General features: G+C 43.3%; 1 protein-coding gene across 1 annotated transcript in view; it reads left to right on the top strand.

Annotated features, from left to right (window-relative positions):
• The window catches only part of LOC140204373 (transmembrane 9 superfamily member 2-like), a 96,795-nt gene that overhangs the window by 58,124 nt on the left and 20,284 nt on the right, over positions 1–18,387 (top strand). The window contains exons 12-16 of the mRNA XM_072271067.1: positions 273–330; positions 4,138–4,297; positions 5,595–5,746; positions 7,300–7,411; positions 10,078–10,249. Of these exons, the coding sequence (XP_072127168.1) occupies positions 273–330; positions 4,138–4,297; positions 5,595–5,746; positions 7,300–7,411; positions 10,078–10,249 (654 nt within the window). The remainder of the gene's footprint in view (positions 1–272; positions 331–4,137; positions 4,298–5,594; positions 5,747–7,299; positions 7,412–10,077; positions 10,250–18,387) is intronic.

Raw genomic sequence — 18,387 nt, 5'->3', positions numbered from 1 at the left:
AGAGGGTAGTGAATCTGGAATTCATTGCTACAGTGGCTGTGGAAGCCAAGTCCTTAAGTATATTTAAAGCAGAGTTTGATAGGTTCTTGATTAGTCAGGGCATCAAAGGTTATAGAGAGAAGATGAGAGAATGAGGTTGAGACCAGATGGACCGTATAGCCTAATTCTGCTCCTATGTCTTGTGATCAGATGTTCTTGCTCAAGGCAATAAAAAGAACCAGGTTTCAAATATCTACCAATATTTTGATTAACTATTGTGTTTTTTCCTGCAGCGTTCGGTGGTGAGAAATGGAAAACCAATGTTCTCTTGACTTCTTTCCTTTGTCCTGGGTTAGTACTTGCCAGCATGTTTTTGTAACAATAGAATTTGTGTTTAACTATTATATTTTGGTGCACATACTTCATCAATGTAATCATTTTATGGGAAGGATAATGGGTAAAACTTAAATAATAGTAACGTAATTTGTAAACACAGGAGATTCTGCAGATGCTGGAAATCCAGAGTAACACACACAAAATGCTGGAGGAACTCAGCAGTTCAGGCAATACCTATGAAAGGGAATAAATGGTTGATGTTTCAAGCCATGTCCTGATGAAGGGTCTCGGCCTGAAAAGTTGCCTGTTATTACCCTCCATAGATGCTTCCTGACCTGTGAGTTTCTCTGGTGTTGTGTGCGCTGAACAACGTATCTCCTGCATCAGGAACAACAGCAATAAATGTGAGCGTGACAAAGGTGGGATCCCTCAGTGGGGTGAGCCTCTCCTGAGCAGGAGCTGGGAAAAACATAATGGTATACAGGAACAGGCCATTCAGCCCGCAATGTCCATGCTGGACACAGTGCCAATCCAAATCATCCCATCTGTCTGCACATTAGTCAGTGGGTCACTGAGTTCTGGACATGACATGTTGGTGATGCATTTCAGTGTGATAAATATATTCATCTTTCAAAAACATCTTTATACACGGTCTACATGTATCCCTCCACTGCATCCCTGTCATATACTTGTCCAAATTGCTCTTAACCATAACACAGAGACACAACACTGACATATCGGGCTGAGTACTCATAGGGTTTTGGCCTGAAACATAGACTGCTTATTCCTCTCCATAGATGCTGCCTGAACAACTAATTTATTCTTGATTAGTGTGCCGAGTTCTGAGTTAATGTATAATTTGTTTGAATTCATGTTACAGGTTGTAGGCAAAGTCTCTAGTTAGTGATGCATTTTAGGGTAAATATGACTTTGAATGCATTCAGTCGGAGCTTGTTTTGTTTAATACTTCGTAATGTTGCATAGCTCCTGTCAGACCAGGATCACTAACTTGGATATGTGAAGCAGCAACACTAAGCTACTTGAGTTCCACCAGCCCGCAGTCTTCACATCATTCATTTACATGCACACAAACATTTAAACTGAGAACTGGATAATAACTTGCCCTCGGGAACTGCAATATAGTATTGAGATGGTGGAGAGTTTTAAAAATCCTGTGCATTTGTAATGAAAAATCAAAACTGATGCCAGGGCAGTGTACTAATTAGAGCAGTGCTATTACAGCTTGGCACATCAGAGTTTGGAGTTCAATTCTGGCATCCTCTGAAAGGAGTTTGTATGTTCTCCATGTGACCACGTGGGTTTCCTCCGGATACTCCAGTTTCCTCCCACTGAAGGAAGACCAAAGACCTATGGGTTAGTAGGTTAATTTGTCATTGGAATCTGTTACCTCGGGCAGCTGTGGAGGCCAGGTCATTGGATGTATTTAAGGCAGAGATTAGTAGGTTCTTGATTGAACACGGCATCAAAAGTTATGGGGAGAAGGCTGGGGAATGGGGTTGAGGAGGGGGAGAAAAGGATCAGCCATGATTGATTGGCGGAGCAGACTTGATGGGCCAAAAGGCGTAATTCTGTTCCGACATGTTATGGACCTGTGGTTAGAGGAAGGTTAAGTTGGTCGGTTGCTGGGTGGTGTGGCTCAGTGGGCCAGAAGCGCCTGTATTGCGCTGTATCTCTAGATTTGAAAAAATATATGTGAAGCTTCCTTTTCTCTCTGTTGTGCTATTCTGGTTAAGCAAACATTAAACCTGAACAAGGTAAGATTTCCTTTCTACCTTGCCTCTTCAGAGTTTGTCATTAATTTTGTGGGATCCTGAATCAGTCTGGTTCATTGTATACAAGTGCAAAATGTGTGACTGTGAAGCCTTTGGTTTTTAACCCGTTCAGGTGGGTAATCCTACATTTAAGATTGAGTTACTTTCTCCAAGCAGTAAGGCTGGTCACGCCTCCACTCACTAATCCCCAGCTACCACGACTTCATCGTTCCTCTCAGATTCACTATATACAGTGACATGCAAAAGTTTGGGCACCCCGGACAAAATTTCTGAATAGCTAAGCGAGTAAAAGATGACCGGATTTCCAAAAGGCATGAAGTTAAAGATGACACATTTCTTTAATATTTTAAGCAAGATTACTTTTTTATTTCCATCTTTTACAGTTTCAAAATAACAAAAAAGGAAAAAGGCCCGAAGCAAAAGTTTGGGCACCCTGCATGGTCAGTACTTAGTAACACCCCCTTTGACAAGTGTCACAGCTTGTAAATGCTTTCTGTAGCCAGCGAAGAGTCTTTCAATTGTTTGGGGGATTTTTGCCCATTCTTCCTTGCAAAAGGCTTCTAGTTCTGTGAGATTCTTGGGCTGTCTTGCATGCACTGTTCTTTTGTTTAGGTCGGGGGACTGTGAGGGTCATGGCAAAACCTTCAGCTTGCGCATCTTGAGGTAGTCCATTGTGGATTTTGAGGTCTGTTTAGGATCATTATCCTGTTGTGGGAAACATCCTCTTTTCATCTTCAGCTTTTTTACAGATGGTGTGATGTTTGCTTCCAGAATTTGCTGGTATTTAATTGAATTAATTCTTTCCTCGACCAGTAAATGTTCCCTGTGCCACTGGCTGCAACACAAGCCCAAAGCATGATCGATCCACCCCTGTGCTCAACAGTTGGAGAGGTGTTCTTTTCATGAAATTCTGCACCCTTTTTTCTCCAAACATACCTTTGCTCATTGTGGCCAGAAAGTTCTATTTTAACTTCATCAGTCCACAGGACTTGTTTCCAAAATGCATCAGGCTTGTTTTTCCTTTGCAAACACTAATGCTGAATTTATGTGGTGAGGAGGCAGGAAAGGTTTTCTTCTGATGACTCTTCCATGAAGGTCATATTTGTGCAGGTGTTGCTGCACAGTAGAACCGTGCACCACCGCTCCAGAGTCTGCTAAATCTTCCTGAAGGTCTTTTGCAGTCGAATGGGGGTTTTGATTTGCCTTTCTAGCAATCCTATGAGCAGTTCTCTTGGAAAGTTTTCTTGGTTTTCCAGACCTCAACTTGACCTCCACCATTCCTTTTAACTGCCATTTCTTAATGACATTACAAACTGAGAAAACGGCTACCTGAAGACACTTTGCGATCTTCTTATAGCCTTCTCCTGCTTTGTGGGCATCAATTATTTTAATTTTCAGAGTGCTTAGAGGATCCCATGGCTGCTGATTGTTGGAACAAGGTTTGAGGAGTCAGGGTATTTATAAGGCTTTGAAATTTGCATAACCTGGCCTTTCCTAATGATGATTGTGAACAAGCCATAGCCCTAACAAGCTAATTAAGGTCTGAGACCTTGGTAAAAGTTATCTGAGAGCTCAGATCTCTTGGGGTGCCCAAACTTGCATGGTGCTCCTTTCCTTTTTTCCACTCTAAAACTGTGCAAAACAAAAATAATACACTAATCTTGCTTAAAATGTTGAAAAGAATGTTTCATCTTTAACTTTATGACTTCTAGAGATCAGTTCATCTTCTACTCACTTAACTATTCCCAGTAACAGAAATTTTGACCGGGGTGCCCAAACTTCTGCATGCCACTGTATACAGACATTCCTGTACCTAGTGTCACTTTGTAAACATACAGTCAATCTATGTGCACAAACTATCTTATATATTTATTTATATTGTCATTTTTATTATGTGTTCTTTATCTTGTTTTATTTTTGTGCTGCATGAGATCCAGATTAACAATTATTTCGTTCTCCTTTACACTTGTGTACCTGAAATGACATTAAACAATCTGTTGATCTTGTGATGCATTATTGTCATTTACAGAATTGTTTTCATTGATTTCTTTATCACCAACCTCATCCTCTGGGTCGAGGGATCATCTGCTGCCATTCCTTTCGGCACACTAGTAGCAATCTTGGCGATGTGGTTTGGAATTTCGGTACCATTGACTTTTGTTGGCGCTTATTTTGGATTTAAGAAAAGGGTGAGTTTAATGATAGTTACTCCAGATGTTCTCTGAAATTTAATGTTGATTTGCTGTCCGTGCATGGAGTTGCAAGACTGGGAAAGATAAATTCTGATGGAGTAGAGCCATGGGAGAAGCCATGTTTGTGAAAGGAATGTATTGAATTAGGATGGGCAATTGGCCAGAAAATTAAACTCCTTTGTTTAAAACAAAAAGTGGAACTGTTACAGAAAACCGACACTAAGGATTCTTTTCATCATTTTTAATTATGGTTTTCCCTGAAATTGGTGATCGACATATCCAAAACAAAGTGATGAAGATTGCAGGAAAGCCAGCAAGATACTGATTACTAAGTAAATCCTTTGAATGAGTGCCTGGAGTAGCCATCTGAGTTGCCATGTTAGGAGATTGTGTAGTTACCCAGCAGAGATTTTTAAATATTTTACCTCTAAATTTCAAGCATTTAAGGGGAGTGACTCCTTGGAATTTGGAGTTGTAATCAAAGTTGGTCAGTGTGCCAGACGGTATTATGGAGGGCTGCATTGCTGTAGACCACACAACCATGTACTACAGGGTGATTCATTCATTCCGTACTTTCCCCCACATCTCCCAAGCTGACAAACAAATTTTGGTGAGAATGGTCAAGCGGGATTTTATCAGTTGTACTTGTTGCATTTCTAACAATTAAATGAAATAAAATGCATTTATAAAAAATAAGGGCTGATCATGTTCAAAACTCTGCTTAAATCAGGTCTATTTTAACTACACATTGAAGTCTCTAATAAAGTTTGAAGTATTTGTCAATTTCTGTGCTCAAGGGTTTTATAGTAAATAGGTTTATTATTGTTACAGTTGTGAGGACCAGTGCAAAGCTTTGTTTTGCATGATGTTCATACTCTTAAGTGTTACACTTTAATTTGCAGTCTGCCACTGTTTTCCCTCATACTACAACAAAAGTACATTGAGGTAGTACAAGGGCAAACAACAAGAGTACAGATTAAAGTATGAAATTACAGAGTGCAGTACAGGCAGACAATAAGTTGCAAGGTCAGAACAAGGTAGGTTGTGAGGTTAAGAGTATTTTATCATACTAGAACTGTTCAATAATCTATCTTCTGGCTGGTGTGAGAAGAGAGGATGCCTGGGTAGGGTAGGTCTTTGGTTCTGCTGGCTGCTTTACTGAGGCAGTGGGCAGTATAGACAAAGTCCTTGGTTTGTTTGTCTCTTTGCAGGACATCAGACTACTGAACGGGATGATAATAAGTTGTCAGATTTTGGATATATGTAATTAATTTGGTGCATATTGCCTTTTCAGCCAATTGATCACCCTGTGCGCACTAATCAGATCCCACGTCAAATTCCAGAACAATCCTTTTTCACAAAACCATTACCGGGGATCGTCATGGGCGGCATCCTGCCCTTCGGGTGCATCTTTATCCAGCTGTTTTTTATTCTCAACAGCATCTGGTGAGTTAAGGTTTCAGTTGTATTCAGTTCTGCTTCCAGCCATACATCATTCGGTTTGTGAAGGGCAGACCCATCGCTTGGGCTTGGCTCAGCTCATTGTGGGAAGCAGGCCCATTAAGTCCATATTGACCATCAACCACCCATTTACAGTGGTCTTGTATTAATCCCACAGTTTCTCCCTGTACTGTCAGTACCTCCCGGAGTCTGCTGTTCACCTAGGTTCAAACAAATTTATTACCAATGTATGTGTATGTCACTATATACAACCCTGAGATTAGTTTTTTACACACAAACAGCCAACGAGCAAGCGACAATAAACTGCAACTACAAAAACAAAGTGATAAATATTGAGAAGGTGAGTTGTAGAGCCTTTGAGAGTGAGCCCATAGGTTGTGGGATCAGTTCAGTCAGTGTTGGAGTTAGTGAAGTTATCTATGCTGGTTCAGAAGCCTCATGGCTGAGGGGTAATAACACATCGGGGGGGTAGGTTCCATCGGGCATTTAAACCCGTACATGCTTTGGATATTGGAGACAAATCGAGCATCTGGAGAGAATGCTGCTGGTTATAGGGAGAACGAGTAAACTCCACACAGACTACACAAGGTTGGGAATGAACGCAGCTCTCTGGAGTTGTGAGACAATGGCTTTACCAGCTGTGCCACTGCTGCCCTCTGCTGGACCTAATGCTTCCTGTGTTTTCGTTGCCTTCGACATCGTGGCATGAGGGCCTCCTGGTCCACGCAACAACCGAGGCCACACAGCTTCCCACCATCCGTCTCACAAATGAACCAGACTTGCAGCATTTTGCATTACCGATGTCAATTAGGATCTTGCCACCACAAGAAAAATGTTTAAGATGCACGTTTGCACCGTTTGTTGGACCCAGAGAGGCTGCTGCAACCTAGTGCTCTGTCATCTTACTGAAAGTTTTAATTTTGTTGATAACATTACACCAGAACGAAGACCGATGCTTCTCATAACATGTTGGAAGAATGATCTAAATTGAATTTAACATTGTGAGTAACTGGTTTACACAAGCATTCATTTGAATGTAAAATGGCAGAATGCAGCCTGTTTAGAAGTTCTACTGTAATTGACTTAGATTTAAAATTTGCTGCATCTTTTTAGAGAAAGTTAGCAAAACAGCATCAGAATCTTCTAAAAGGTCATTTAATTTCAAGCATTATTTCTTCAAAGACGTTGCTTTACCTCAGAAGACTTTTTGGCAGTTTATGCGGGACTTGATGCATTCTACTTTCCCCGTGTTCCTTGGTTTATTTGAGATTTCCAGTATCAGTAATTGCAGTTGTTTTTGTATCCAAGGCATTGTGCCCAGCTGTATTGTTACAGGTCATTAACACAGGAGATTCTATAGATGCTGAAAATCCAGAGTAACACACACAAAATGCTGGAGGAGCTCAGCAGATCAGGCAGTGTCTATGCGGGGGAATGAACAGCTGATGTTTCGGGCTGAGGCCCTCCTGTGTGTGCATTGTTATAGATGGCTTGTATATCATCCATTTGCTGTAGTAATTGTGTTCATTCTGTTGCAGGTCTCATCAGATGTACTACATGTTTGGTTTCCTATTCCTGGTCTTCATCATTCTCCTCATCACTTGTTCAGAAGCTACCATTCTGCTTTGTTACTTCCACCTTTGTGCAGAGGTTTGTAACTGCCGGCCCCACTGCCATGCCAAATGTTCTCTGATCTGCTTCACTTCCACCTTTGTGCAGAGGTTTGTACCTCCCGGGCCCACTGCCATGTGGTGCCACAGTAGCTCCTGGGCCCCACTGCCACGCGGTGCTGCGGTACCTCCTGGCCCCGGTGCCACGCCACATGTTCTCTGATCTGCTTCACTTCCACCTTTGTGCAGAGGTTTGTACCTCCCAGCCCTGCTGCCACCTGGCCCTGCAGAAAGATTATTGCTCCAAATTCCTCTGCTCAAGTTAACAATACCTGTGAATCTGCACCAACAAGTTTAATTTTCACTCAACCAGACATGAGTATTGTCAAACGGAACAGTGCTCCCCCAAGCCCAAGGTTTAAAACACATTGCACACAGCACGTAGCACAAATAACGCACATGGTTGTGATTTCAGAAAAATATGCAGTCAAAAAGAGCTCATAATATAGCTCAAGTCCCTGAGTAATATCTCTGTAGATTTGCATTTTTAATCTTCTAGGTCTGCAGAGAATGTGTGTTGGGTTCATTGTATGTTGAATTTATAGTTTTCTGTCTGTGAGTAAAATGGTAGGCCACAGTGTGAAGTTTATTTCTGTTCTAATCCTGGTGGGAAAGTGGGCTGTGAGGAGGAGGAGAGTCTGCTTGGGTTATCCCCTGAGGGAAATAGGCTCACTGAATGGCTTAAAGATGGCAAATTAGTGGAGGAGGGGAACTTTGAGGTTTGACTTTATAGGGAGAAGAAACTTGTACAAAATTGAATTTGTATTAGAGGGCTCTGTGATTCATGAGACAGAGGCAGATACAGCGAGGAGTTCAGAGGCATCTGATCTGTTGCATTGGGAATGATGTACAAAGAAGTCTTGCTCAGAATTATTTATTTAGAGGTTCAGTGTGGAATAGGCCCTTCCAGCCTTTCAAACTGTGTTGCCCAGCACCCCCTGACAACCCGTATTTAATCGTAACTTAATCACGGTACAATTTCCAATAACCAATGAACCTATCCGGTACGTGGGAGGAAACCAGAGTACTCAGAGAAAACCCACTCATTCACTGGGAAGGATGTACAGAAAGTCCTTACAGAGTACGCTGGGACTGAACACTGAAGTCCAAAGCCTCAAGCTGTAATAGCGCTGTGCTAACCGCTACGCTGCCGTGCTGCGGACTGTACAGTGTGCCGTAAGGTCACATTTGCTGAAGTCTGTGCTTTTGCCCATGTTCAAGAGAGCCTTCTGGTTTTGGAGGCCATTTGATTTGCCATCTGAAAGCGCATGAGTGAGCTCCACTCCATAGAGGAGCTCCTTAATAATCAACCCTTCCGAGAATCTTTTACTCTGCGATCACCTTTCATACCAGTAGAGCTGGACCCTCTTCATTGTTAGCACTAGATTCTGGGCCACCGGGCCTGTCCTGTTCTATATTCTTGAAGGTGGCTAATGTGAAGGGGCATAATTTTAAAGTGATTGGAGGAAAGTATAGAGACATTTTTTTTAAACACAGAGAGTGGTGGGTGGGTGGTAGGTCATGCTAAGGCTGGTCTTAGAGGCAGTTACATTAGGGACATTTAAGAGACTCTTGGATAGGCAGATGGATGATAGAAGAGTGTAGGACCATGCAGAAGGGAAGGGTTAGATTGTCTTGGAGTAGGGTAAAAGGTTGCCACAACCTGTATGGTGCTCTGCTGTTTGGCATTCCATGTTTTACACAGAAATCACTTTGATGGGTATGGGAATCTCTCAAACACAATATTGAAATACAGGATTAATGATGTCTAATGACACACTCAGACCCTAAACCCATTTGCACTATTGCTTGCATTGTTGAACTGATGTGAGATGCAGCCTGTTTTGATTTCTATTTGTAATTTAATTCAAAAATATGTTCAGTTGGGGAGTTTTTAAACCCATTGGCAATTTGCTTTATAATTGCTTCAGGCTGCAGAGCAGTTAGTTTACTTTTGTTATAGTAGTCAGTCGAGGAAGCCTGATTAGGATTTAACTTTTTTTTAAAGAATGCATAATGGAATGGTGTAAACTTGAAAACAAAATCAAGACTCACTACATGATAACTCGGACTTTTTAAAAAACAAGCTTTGCATTAGATAGTATTTAGAGTAATGGAGAAATAGCTCCTTGGATGACAAAAGAGAGAGTTGTTGGACGGATAACAAGTGCATTTGGTCAGATGTGAATATTAAGTGAGTAGGTCTGCTACTCTGATTGCGTCTGCCACCTGGTGGCTACTATGGATAGTGCATGTGTGGTCAATAGTATAGGATTAGTTTGACACAATTTGCACTTTCTGCCACTGAACATCACCTTCTCCTGGTCAGTTCTGGGCAGTCCCAGCTTTCAGTGGGGCTATATCCCCTCAGGCACATATTCTTTCTTGAGAAATGAGGAAACTAGTCATTGTGGATTGTGCTTTGTAATCGTCATTTTGTTCCAGTTGTCTGATTACCAATTATCAACCAAACGTGGCCCCAACCACCATCCCTTTCTTGCTTCCTAACTCTGTCCTATATATTACTGCAGCTTTATGTAGAAAATCTCAATATTTGATCGTGCTCATAAGATATCAATTCTAATTTTATAATTCTACACACACTATTTTAGTGTTTCAATACCATGGCATTGTGTTCTTTTGCAGGATTATCACTGGTGGTGGAGGTCGTTCCTGACCAGTGGCTTTACAGCTGTTTACTTCTTTATATATGCCGTCCATTACTTCTTCTCCAAACTTCAAATTTCCGGGGCTGCGAGCACGATTTTATACTTTGGCTACACGCTCATCATGGTCTTGATTTTCTTTCTTTTTACAGGTAAGATAAAATATGTAGTGATAGTTTTCATCTATTATCATTTGCTTTTTACAAAAAATGAACTATCTGCAGGGGCATTAAACGTTCTTCAGAAACGCAGCCCATGAATGGCATCAGTAATCAGATGTACCGGACTATAATCTCGGGATTACTGCCTGTGCCACGTGACAGTGAGTATAGGAATAGAGTGAGGTGGAGGATAAATGTATGGCTGAGGGATTGGAGCAGGGGGCAGGGATTCAGATTCTGGATCATTGGGACCTCTTTTGGGGCAGACGTGACCTGTACAAAAAGGACGGGTTGCACTTGAGTCCCAGGGGGATCAATATCCTGGCAGGGAGGTTTGCTAAGGCGATTGGGAAGAGTTTAAACTAGAATTGCTGGGGAGTGGGAAACTGAATTGAAGAAATGGAGGAAGCGGCTGTTGGTTCACAGATAGAGAAAGCTTGGAGACAGTGTGAAAGGGAGGATAGGCAGGTAATAGAGAAGGTATGCGCTCAGAATGATGGTTTGAAATGTGTCTGTTTTAATGCAAGAAGCATCATGAACAAAGCGGATGAGTTTAGAGCGTGGATCAGTACTTGGAGCTAAGATGTTGTGGCCATTACAGAAACTTGGATGGCTCAGGGGCAGGAATGGTTACTTCAAGTGCCAGGCTTTAGATGTTTCAGAAAGAACAGGGAGGGAGGCAAAAAAGGTGGGGGCATGACAATGCTGATCAGAGATAGTGTCAGGGCTGTAGAAAAAGAGGAAGTCAAGGAGGGGTTGTCTACTGAGTCTCTGTGGAAGTTAGAAACAGGAAGGGGTCAATAACTCTACTGGGTGTTTTTCTATATAAAGACCACCCAATAGTAACAGGGACATTGAGGAGCAGATAGGGAGACAGATTCTGGAAAGGTGTAATAATAACAGGGGTGCTGTGGTGGGAGATTTTAATTTCCCAAATATTGATTGGCATGTCCCTAGAACAAGAGGCTTAGATGGGGTGGAGTTTGTTAGATGTGTACAGGAAGGTTTCCTGACACAATATGTAGATAAGCCTATAAGAGGAGAGGCTATACTTGATCTGCTATTGGGAAATGAACCTGGTCAGGTGTCAGGTCTCTCACTGAGAGCAATTTGGAGATAGTGATCACAATTCTATCTCCGTTACCATAGCATTGGAGAGGGATAGGAACAGACAACTTAGGAAAGTGTTTAATTGGAGTAAGGGGAAATATGAAGCTATCAGGCAGGTACATCCTGATATGAGAGGGAAAGCAACCAGAAGTCGTGATACATGTTGGCACCAATGACATAGGCAGGAAGAGGGATGAGGTCCTGAAGTGTGAGTTTCCGGAACTAGGCAGAAGGCTGAAGAACAGGACCTCAAGGGTGGCGTTCTCAGGATTGCTGCCAGTGCTACGTGACAGTGATGGTAAGAATTGGAGGAGATGGCATTTGAATGCATGGCTGAGGAGTTGGTGCAGGGGGCAGGGTTTTAGATTTTTGGATCATTAGGATCTCTTCTGGGGAAGGTGGGACCTGTACAGATTGGGTGGGTTGCACCTGAACTTGAGGGGGAGCAATATCCTTGCAGGTAGGTTTGCTAGCATGGTTCGGGAGGGTTTAAACTAATTTGCAAGGGGGATGGGACCCAGAGCGATAGAGCAGTGAAAGAAGTGCATGGAGTAAAGCCAGATCTAACATATAGAGAGGCTTTGAGGAAAGAGAAGCAGAATAAACGGTGTAAAGACAGTAAAGTAGAAGGGCTGAAATGTGTGTACCTCAATGCAAGAAGCATCAGGAACAAAGGTGATGAACTGAGAGCTTGGATACATACATGGAATTATGATGTAGTGGCCATTACAGAGACTTGGTTGGCACCAGGGCAGGAATGGATTCTCGTTATTCTTGGATTTCAGTGCTTTAAAAGGGATTCGGTGAGAACAGGCAGAGGCCAGGGTAGGTTCCGGTAAGTTTTTTGTTCAGATTGTTTAGTGCAGTGAGAATGCCAGGCAGGATGTTGGAATGCTCCTCTTGCAGGATGTGGGAAGTCAGGGAGCCCTCCGGTGTCCCTGACAACGACACCTGCAAGAAGTGCATCCAGCTGCAGCTCCTAACAAACCGTGTTAGGGAACTGGAGCAGGAGCTGGATGACCTGCGGATCATCCGGGAGAATGAGGAGATTATAGATCGTAGCTACAGGGAGGTAGTTATGCCAGAGGAGCAGAGGACAGGAAATTGGGTCACTGGCGAGGGAAGAGGAAAGGGCAAGCAGAGCAGGGTTCCCCTGTGGCCATTCCCCTCAACAACAAGTATACCACATTGGATACTGTTGGGGGGTGGGGGGGGAAATGACTTACCTGGGACTAGCTGCAGTAGCCGGATCTCTGGCACTGAGTCTGGCTCTGCAGTGCAGAAGGGAGGGGGGAAAAAGAGGAGAACGGTAGTGATAGGGGACTCGATAGTTAGAGGTGCAGATAGAAGGTTCTGTGGTCGTGACAGAGAATCCAGGATGGTTTGTTGCCTCCCAGGTGCCAGGGTCAAGGATGTCTCTGATCGATTGCATGACATTCTGAGGTGGGAGGGTGACCAGCCAGATGTCGTGGTGCACATCGGTACCAATGACATAGCAAGGAAGAGTGAAGAGGTCCTGGACAGTGAGTATAGAGAGCTTGGTAGGAAGTTGAAAAGCAGGACCTCAAGGGTGGTAATCTCAGGATTGCTACCTGTGCTAGGTGCCAGTGAGGGTAGGAATAGGATGCTCTGGAGGAGGAACAAGTGGCTGAGGAACTGGTGTAGGGGGCGGGGTTTCAGATTTCAGGATCATTGGGACCTCTTCTGGGGCAGGTGGGACCTGTACAAGAGAGATGGGCTACACTTGAACCACAGGGGGACCAATATCCTTTCAGGGAGGTTTGTTAGTGCTATTGGGGAGGCTTTAAACTAGATTTGCAGGGGGATGGGAACCAGAGTGCCAGAGCTGACAGTGTGGCTGGGGTTTGAAAGTTTAAGCAAATCCGCTGATAGAAAGGTTGTGAGTGGTGGTAAAAATCTTCTGAGGTGTATATATTTCAATGCTAGGAGTATTGCGGGGAAGGCGGATGAGTTGAGGGCGTGGATTGACACGTGGAATTATGATGTTGTAGCAATTAGTGAAACTTGGCTACAGGAGGGGCAGGACTGGCAGCTTAATATTCTAGGGTTCCGATGTTTCAGATGTGATCGAGGCAGAGGAATGAAAGGTGGGGGAGTGGCATTGCTTGTTAGGGAAAATATTACGGCAGTGCTCAGGCAGTACAGATTGGAGGGTTTGTCTACTGAGTCCTTATGGGTGGAGCTGAGAAACAAGAAAGGTATGGCCACATTAATGGGATTGTATTACAGACCGCCCAATAGTCAGCGAGACTTGGAAGAGCAAATCTGCAGAGAGATAGCAGGCAACTGCAGGAAACATAAAGTTGTGGTGGTGGGGGATTTTAATTTTCCATACATTGATTGGGACTCCCATACTGTTAGGGGTCTAGATGGTTTAGAGTTTGTAAAATGTGTTCAGGAAAGTTTTCTAAATCAATATATAGAGGGACCAACTAGAGGGGATGCAATTTTGGATCTCCTGTTAGGAAACGAATTAGGACAAGTGACGGAAGTCTGTGCAGGGGAGCACTTTGGTTCCAGTGATCATAACACCATTAGTTTCAATTTGATCATGGACAAGGATAGATCTGGTCCTAAGGTTGAGGTTCTGAACTGGAAGAAGGCTAAATTTGAAGAAATGAGAAAGGATCTAAAAAGCGTGGATTGGGACAGGTTGTTCTCTGGCAAAGATGTGATTGGCAGGTGGGAAGCCTTCAAAGGGGAAATTTTGAGAGTGCAGAGTTTGTATGTTCCTGTCAGGATTAAAGGCAAATTGAATAGGAATAAGGAACCTTGGTTCTCAAAGGATATTGTAACTCTGATAAAGAAGAAGAGGGAGTTTTATGAAATTTATAGGAAACGGGGGGTAAATCAGGTGCTTGAGGAGTATAAGAAGTGCCAGAAAATACTTAAGAAAGAAATCAGGAGGGCTAAAAGAAGACATGAGGTTGCCTTGGCAGTCAAAGTGAAGGATAATCCAAAGAGCTTTTACAAGTATATCAAGAGCAAAAGGATTTTAAGGGATAAAATTGCTCCTCTTGAAGATCAGAGTGGTTGGCTTTGTGCGGAACCAAAGGAAATGGGGGAGATCTTAAATAGGTTTTTTGCGTCTGTATTTACTAAGGAAGCTGGCATGAAATCTATGGAATTGAGGGAATCAAGTAGTGAGACCATGGAATCTGTACAGATTGAAAAGGAGGAGGTGCTTGCTGTCTTGAGGAAAATTAAAGTGGATAAATCCCCGGGACCTGACAGAGTGTTCCCTCGGACCTTGAAGGAGACTAGTGTTGAAATTGCGGGGGCCCTGGCAGAAATATTTAAAATGTCGCTGTCTACGGGTGAAGTGCCGGAGGATTGGAGAGTGGCTCATGTTGTTCTGTTGTTTAAAAAAGGATCGAAAAGTAATCTGGGAAATTATAGGCCGGTGAGTTTAATGTCAGTAGTAGGTAAGTTATTGGAGGGAGTACTAAGAGACAGAATCTACAAGCATTTGGATATACAGGGGCTTATTAGGGAGAGTCAACATGGCTTTGTGCGTGGTAGGTCATGTTTGACCAATCTGTTGGAGTTTTTCGAGGAGGTTACCAGGAAAGTGGATGAAGGGAAGGCTGTGGATATTGTCTATGTGGACTTCAGTAAGGCCTTTGACAAGGTCCCGCATGGGAGGTTAGTTGGGAAAACTCAGTCGCTAGGTATACATGGATAGGTGGTAAATTGGATTAGACATTGGCTCGATGGAAGAAGCCAGAGAGTGGTGGCAGAGAATTGCTTCTCTGAGTGGAGGCCTGTGACTAGTGGTGTGCCACAGGGATCAGTGCTGGGTCCATTGTTATTTGTCATCTATATCAATGATCTGGATGATAATGTGGTAAATTGGATCAGCAAGTTTGCTGATGATACAAAGATTGGAGGTGTAGTAGACATGAGGAAGGTTTTCAGAGCCTGCAGAGGGACTTAGACCGGCTGGAAAAATGGGCTGAAAAATGGCAGATGGAGTTTAATACTGACAAGTGTGAGGTATTGCACGTTGGAAGGACAAACCAACATAGAACATACAGGGTTAATGGTAAGGCACTGAGGAGTGCAGTGGAACAGAGGGATCTGGGAATACAGATACAAAATTCCCTAAAAGTGTCGTCACAGGTAGATAGGGTCATAAAGAGAGCTTTTGGTACATTGGCCTTTATTAATCGAAGTATTGAGTATAAGAGCTGGAATGTTATGATGAGGTTGTATAAGGCATTGGTGAGGCCGAATCTGGAGTATTATGTTCAGTTTTGGTCACCAAATTACAGGAAGGATATAAATAAGGTTGAAAGAGTGCAGAGAAGGTTTACAAGGATGTTGCCGGGACTTGAGAAACTCAGTTACAGAGAAAGGTTGAAAAGGTTAGGAGTTTATTCCCTGGAGCGTAGAAGAATGAGGGGAGATTTGATAGAGGTATATAAAATTATGATGGGTATAGATAGAGTGAATGCAAGCAGGCTTTTTCCACTGAGGCAAGGGGAGAAAAAAACCAGAGGACATGGGTTAAGGGTGAGGGGGGAAAAGTTTAAAGGGAACATTAGTGGGGGCTTCTTCACACAGAGAGTGGTGGGAGTATGGAATGAGCTGCCAGACGAGGTGGTAAATGCAGGTTCTTTTTTAACATTTAAGAATAAATTGGACAGATACATGGATGGGAGGTGTATGGAGGGATATGGTCCGTGTGCAGGTCAGTGGGACTAGGCAGAAAATGGTTCGGCACAGCCAAAAAGGGCCAAAAGGCCTGTTTCTGTGCTGTAGTTTCTATGGATAGAGAGGGGGGAAAAGGGGAGGAGGGGTGACATTACTGGTCAGGGATACTATTACAGCTACCGAAAGGGTGGGTAATGTAGCAGGATCCTCTTTTGAGTCAGTATGGGTAGAAGTCAGGAACAGGAAGGGAGCAGTTACTCTATTGGAAGTACGCTATAGGCCCCCTAGTAGCAACAGAGATACCGAGGAGCAGATTGGGAGGCAGATTTTGGAAAGGTGCAAAAATAACAGGGTTGTTATCATGGGTGACTTTAACTTCACTAATATTGATTGGCACCTGATTAGTTCCAAGGGTTTAGGCGGGGCAGAGTTTGTTAAGTGTGTCCAGGACGGATTTCTGTCACAGTATGTTGACAGGCTGACTAGGGGGAATGCCATACTAGATCTAGTATTAGGTAACGAACCGGGCCAGGTCACAGATCTCTCAGTGGGTGAGCACCTGGGGGACAGTGACCACCGCTCCCTGGCCTTTAGCATTATCATGGAAAAGGATAGAATCAGAGAGGACAGGAAAATTTTTAATTAGGGAAGGGCAAATTATGAGGCTATAAGGCTAGAACTTGCGGGTGTGAATTGGGATGATGTTTTTGCAGGGAAATGTACTATGGACATGTGGTTGATGTTTAGAGATCTCTTGCGGGATGTTAGGGATAAATTTGTCCCGGTGAGGAAGATAAAGAATAGTAGGGTGAAGGAACCATGGGTGACAAGTGAGGTGGAAAATCTAGTCAGGTGGAAGAAGGCAGCATACATGAGGTTTAGGAAGCAAGGATCAGATGGGTCTATTGAGGAATATAGGGAAGCAAGAAAGGAGCTTAAGAAGGGGCTGAGAAGAGCAAGAAGTGGGCATGAGAAGGCCTTGGCGTGTAGGATAAAGGAAAACCCCAAGGCATTCTTCAATTATGTGAAGAACAAAAGGATGACAGGAGTGAAGGTAGGACCGATTAGAGATAAAGGTGGGAAGATGTGCCTGGAGGCTGTGGAAGTAAGCGAGGTCCTCGATGAATACTTCTGTTCAGTATTCACCAATGAGAGGGAACTTTATGACAGTGAGTACAATATGAGTGAGGTTGATGTTCTGGAGCATGTTGATATTAAGGGAGAGGAGGTGTGGGAGTTGGTAAAATACATTAGGGTGGATAAGTCCCCGGGGCCTGACGGAATATTCCCCAGGCTGCTCCACGAGGCGAGGGAAGAGATTGCTGAGCCTCTGGCTAGGATCTTTATGTCGCCACACTGTTTACAGCATACATTAATGGATGGAAGAGGGGACCAAGTGTCGTGTATCTTAAGTTTTTGATGATACTAAGTTGAGTGGAGTGGAAATTGTGCAGAAGATACAGAAAGACTGCAGAGATATATAGATAGGTTAAGTGAGTGGGCAAAGGTCTGGCATATGGAGTACTATGTTGCTAATGTGAAGCCATCCTCTTTGGAAGGAAAAAATGAAAGCAGATTATTACTTAAATGGTAAAAAAAAAAATGCGACATGCTGCTGTGCAGTGGGACCTGGGAGTGCTTGTGCATGAATCACGAAAGGTTGGTTTGCAGGTGCAGCAGACTATCAAGAAGGCAAATGGATTGTTGGCCTTCATTGCTAGAGGGATTGAATTGAAAAGTAGAGAGTTTATACTGTAACTGTACAGGGCCCTGGTAAGAACGCACCTGAAATACTGTGTGCATTTCTGGTCTCCTTACTTGAGGAAGGATATACTGGCTTTGGAGGCAGTGCAGAGGAGGTTCACCAGGTTGATTCCAGAGATGAGGGGGTTCGACTGTGAGGAGAGATTGAGACGCCTGGGATTGTACTCGCTGGAATTCAGAAGAGTGAGAGGAGATCTTGTAGAAACATAAAATTGTGAAAGGGATTGATAAGATAGAGGCGGGAAAGTAGATTTAGGACAGAGATGAGGAGGAACTGCTTTTCCCAGAGAGTGATGAATCTGTGGAATTCTCTGCCTAATGAAGCAGTGGAGGCTACCTCAGTAAATATACCTAAGTCAAGGTTGGAATGATTTTTGCATAGTAGGGGAATTAAGGGTTATAGGGAAAAGGCAGGTAGATGGAGATGAGTCCATGGCCAGATCAGCCATGATCTTATTGAATGGCAGAGCAGGCTCGACGGGCCAGATGGCCAACTCCTGCTCCTATTTCTTAATGTTCTTATGTGCTTCATGAAATCATTAACCTAGACATCAGAGGGTGATATCCTTCACTGGATT

Source organism: Mobula birostris, chromosome 10, assembly GCF_030028105.1.
Source record: "Mobula birostris isolate sMobBir1 chromosome 10, sMobBir1.hap1, whole genome shotgun sequence".
In the NCBI taxonomy this organism is placed as follows: domain Eukaryota; kingdom Metazoa; phylum Chordata; class Chondrichthyes; order Myliobatiformes; family Myliobatidae; genus Mobula; species Mobula birostris.
Note: the sequence above shows the minus strand (reverse complement) of the source record. Positions and strands in the feature narration are given on the sequence as shown.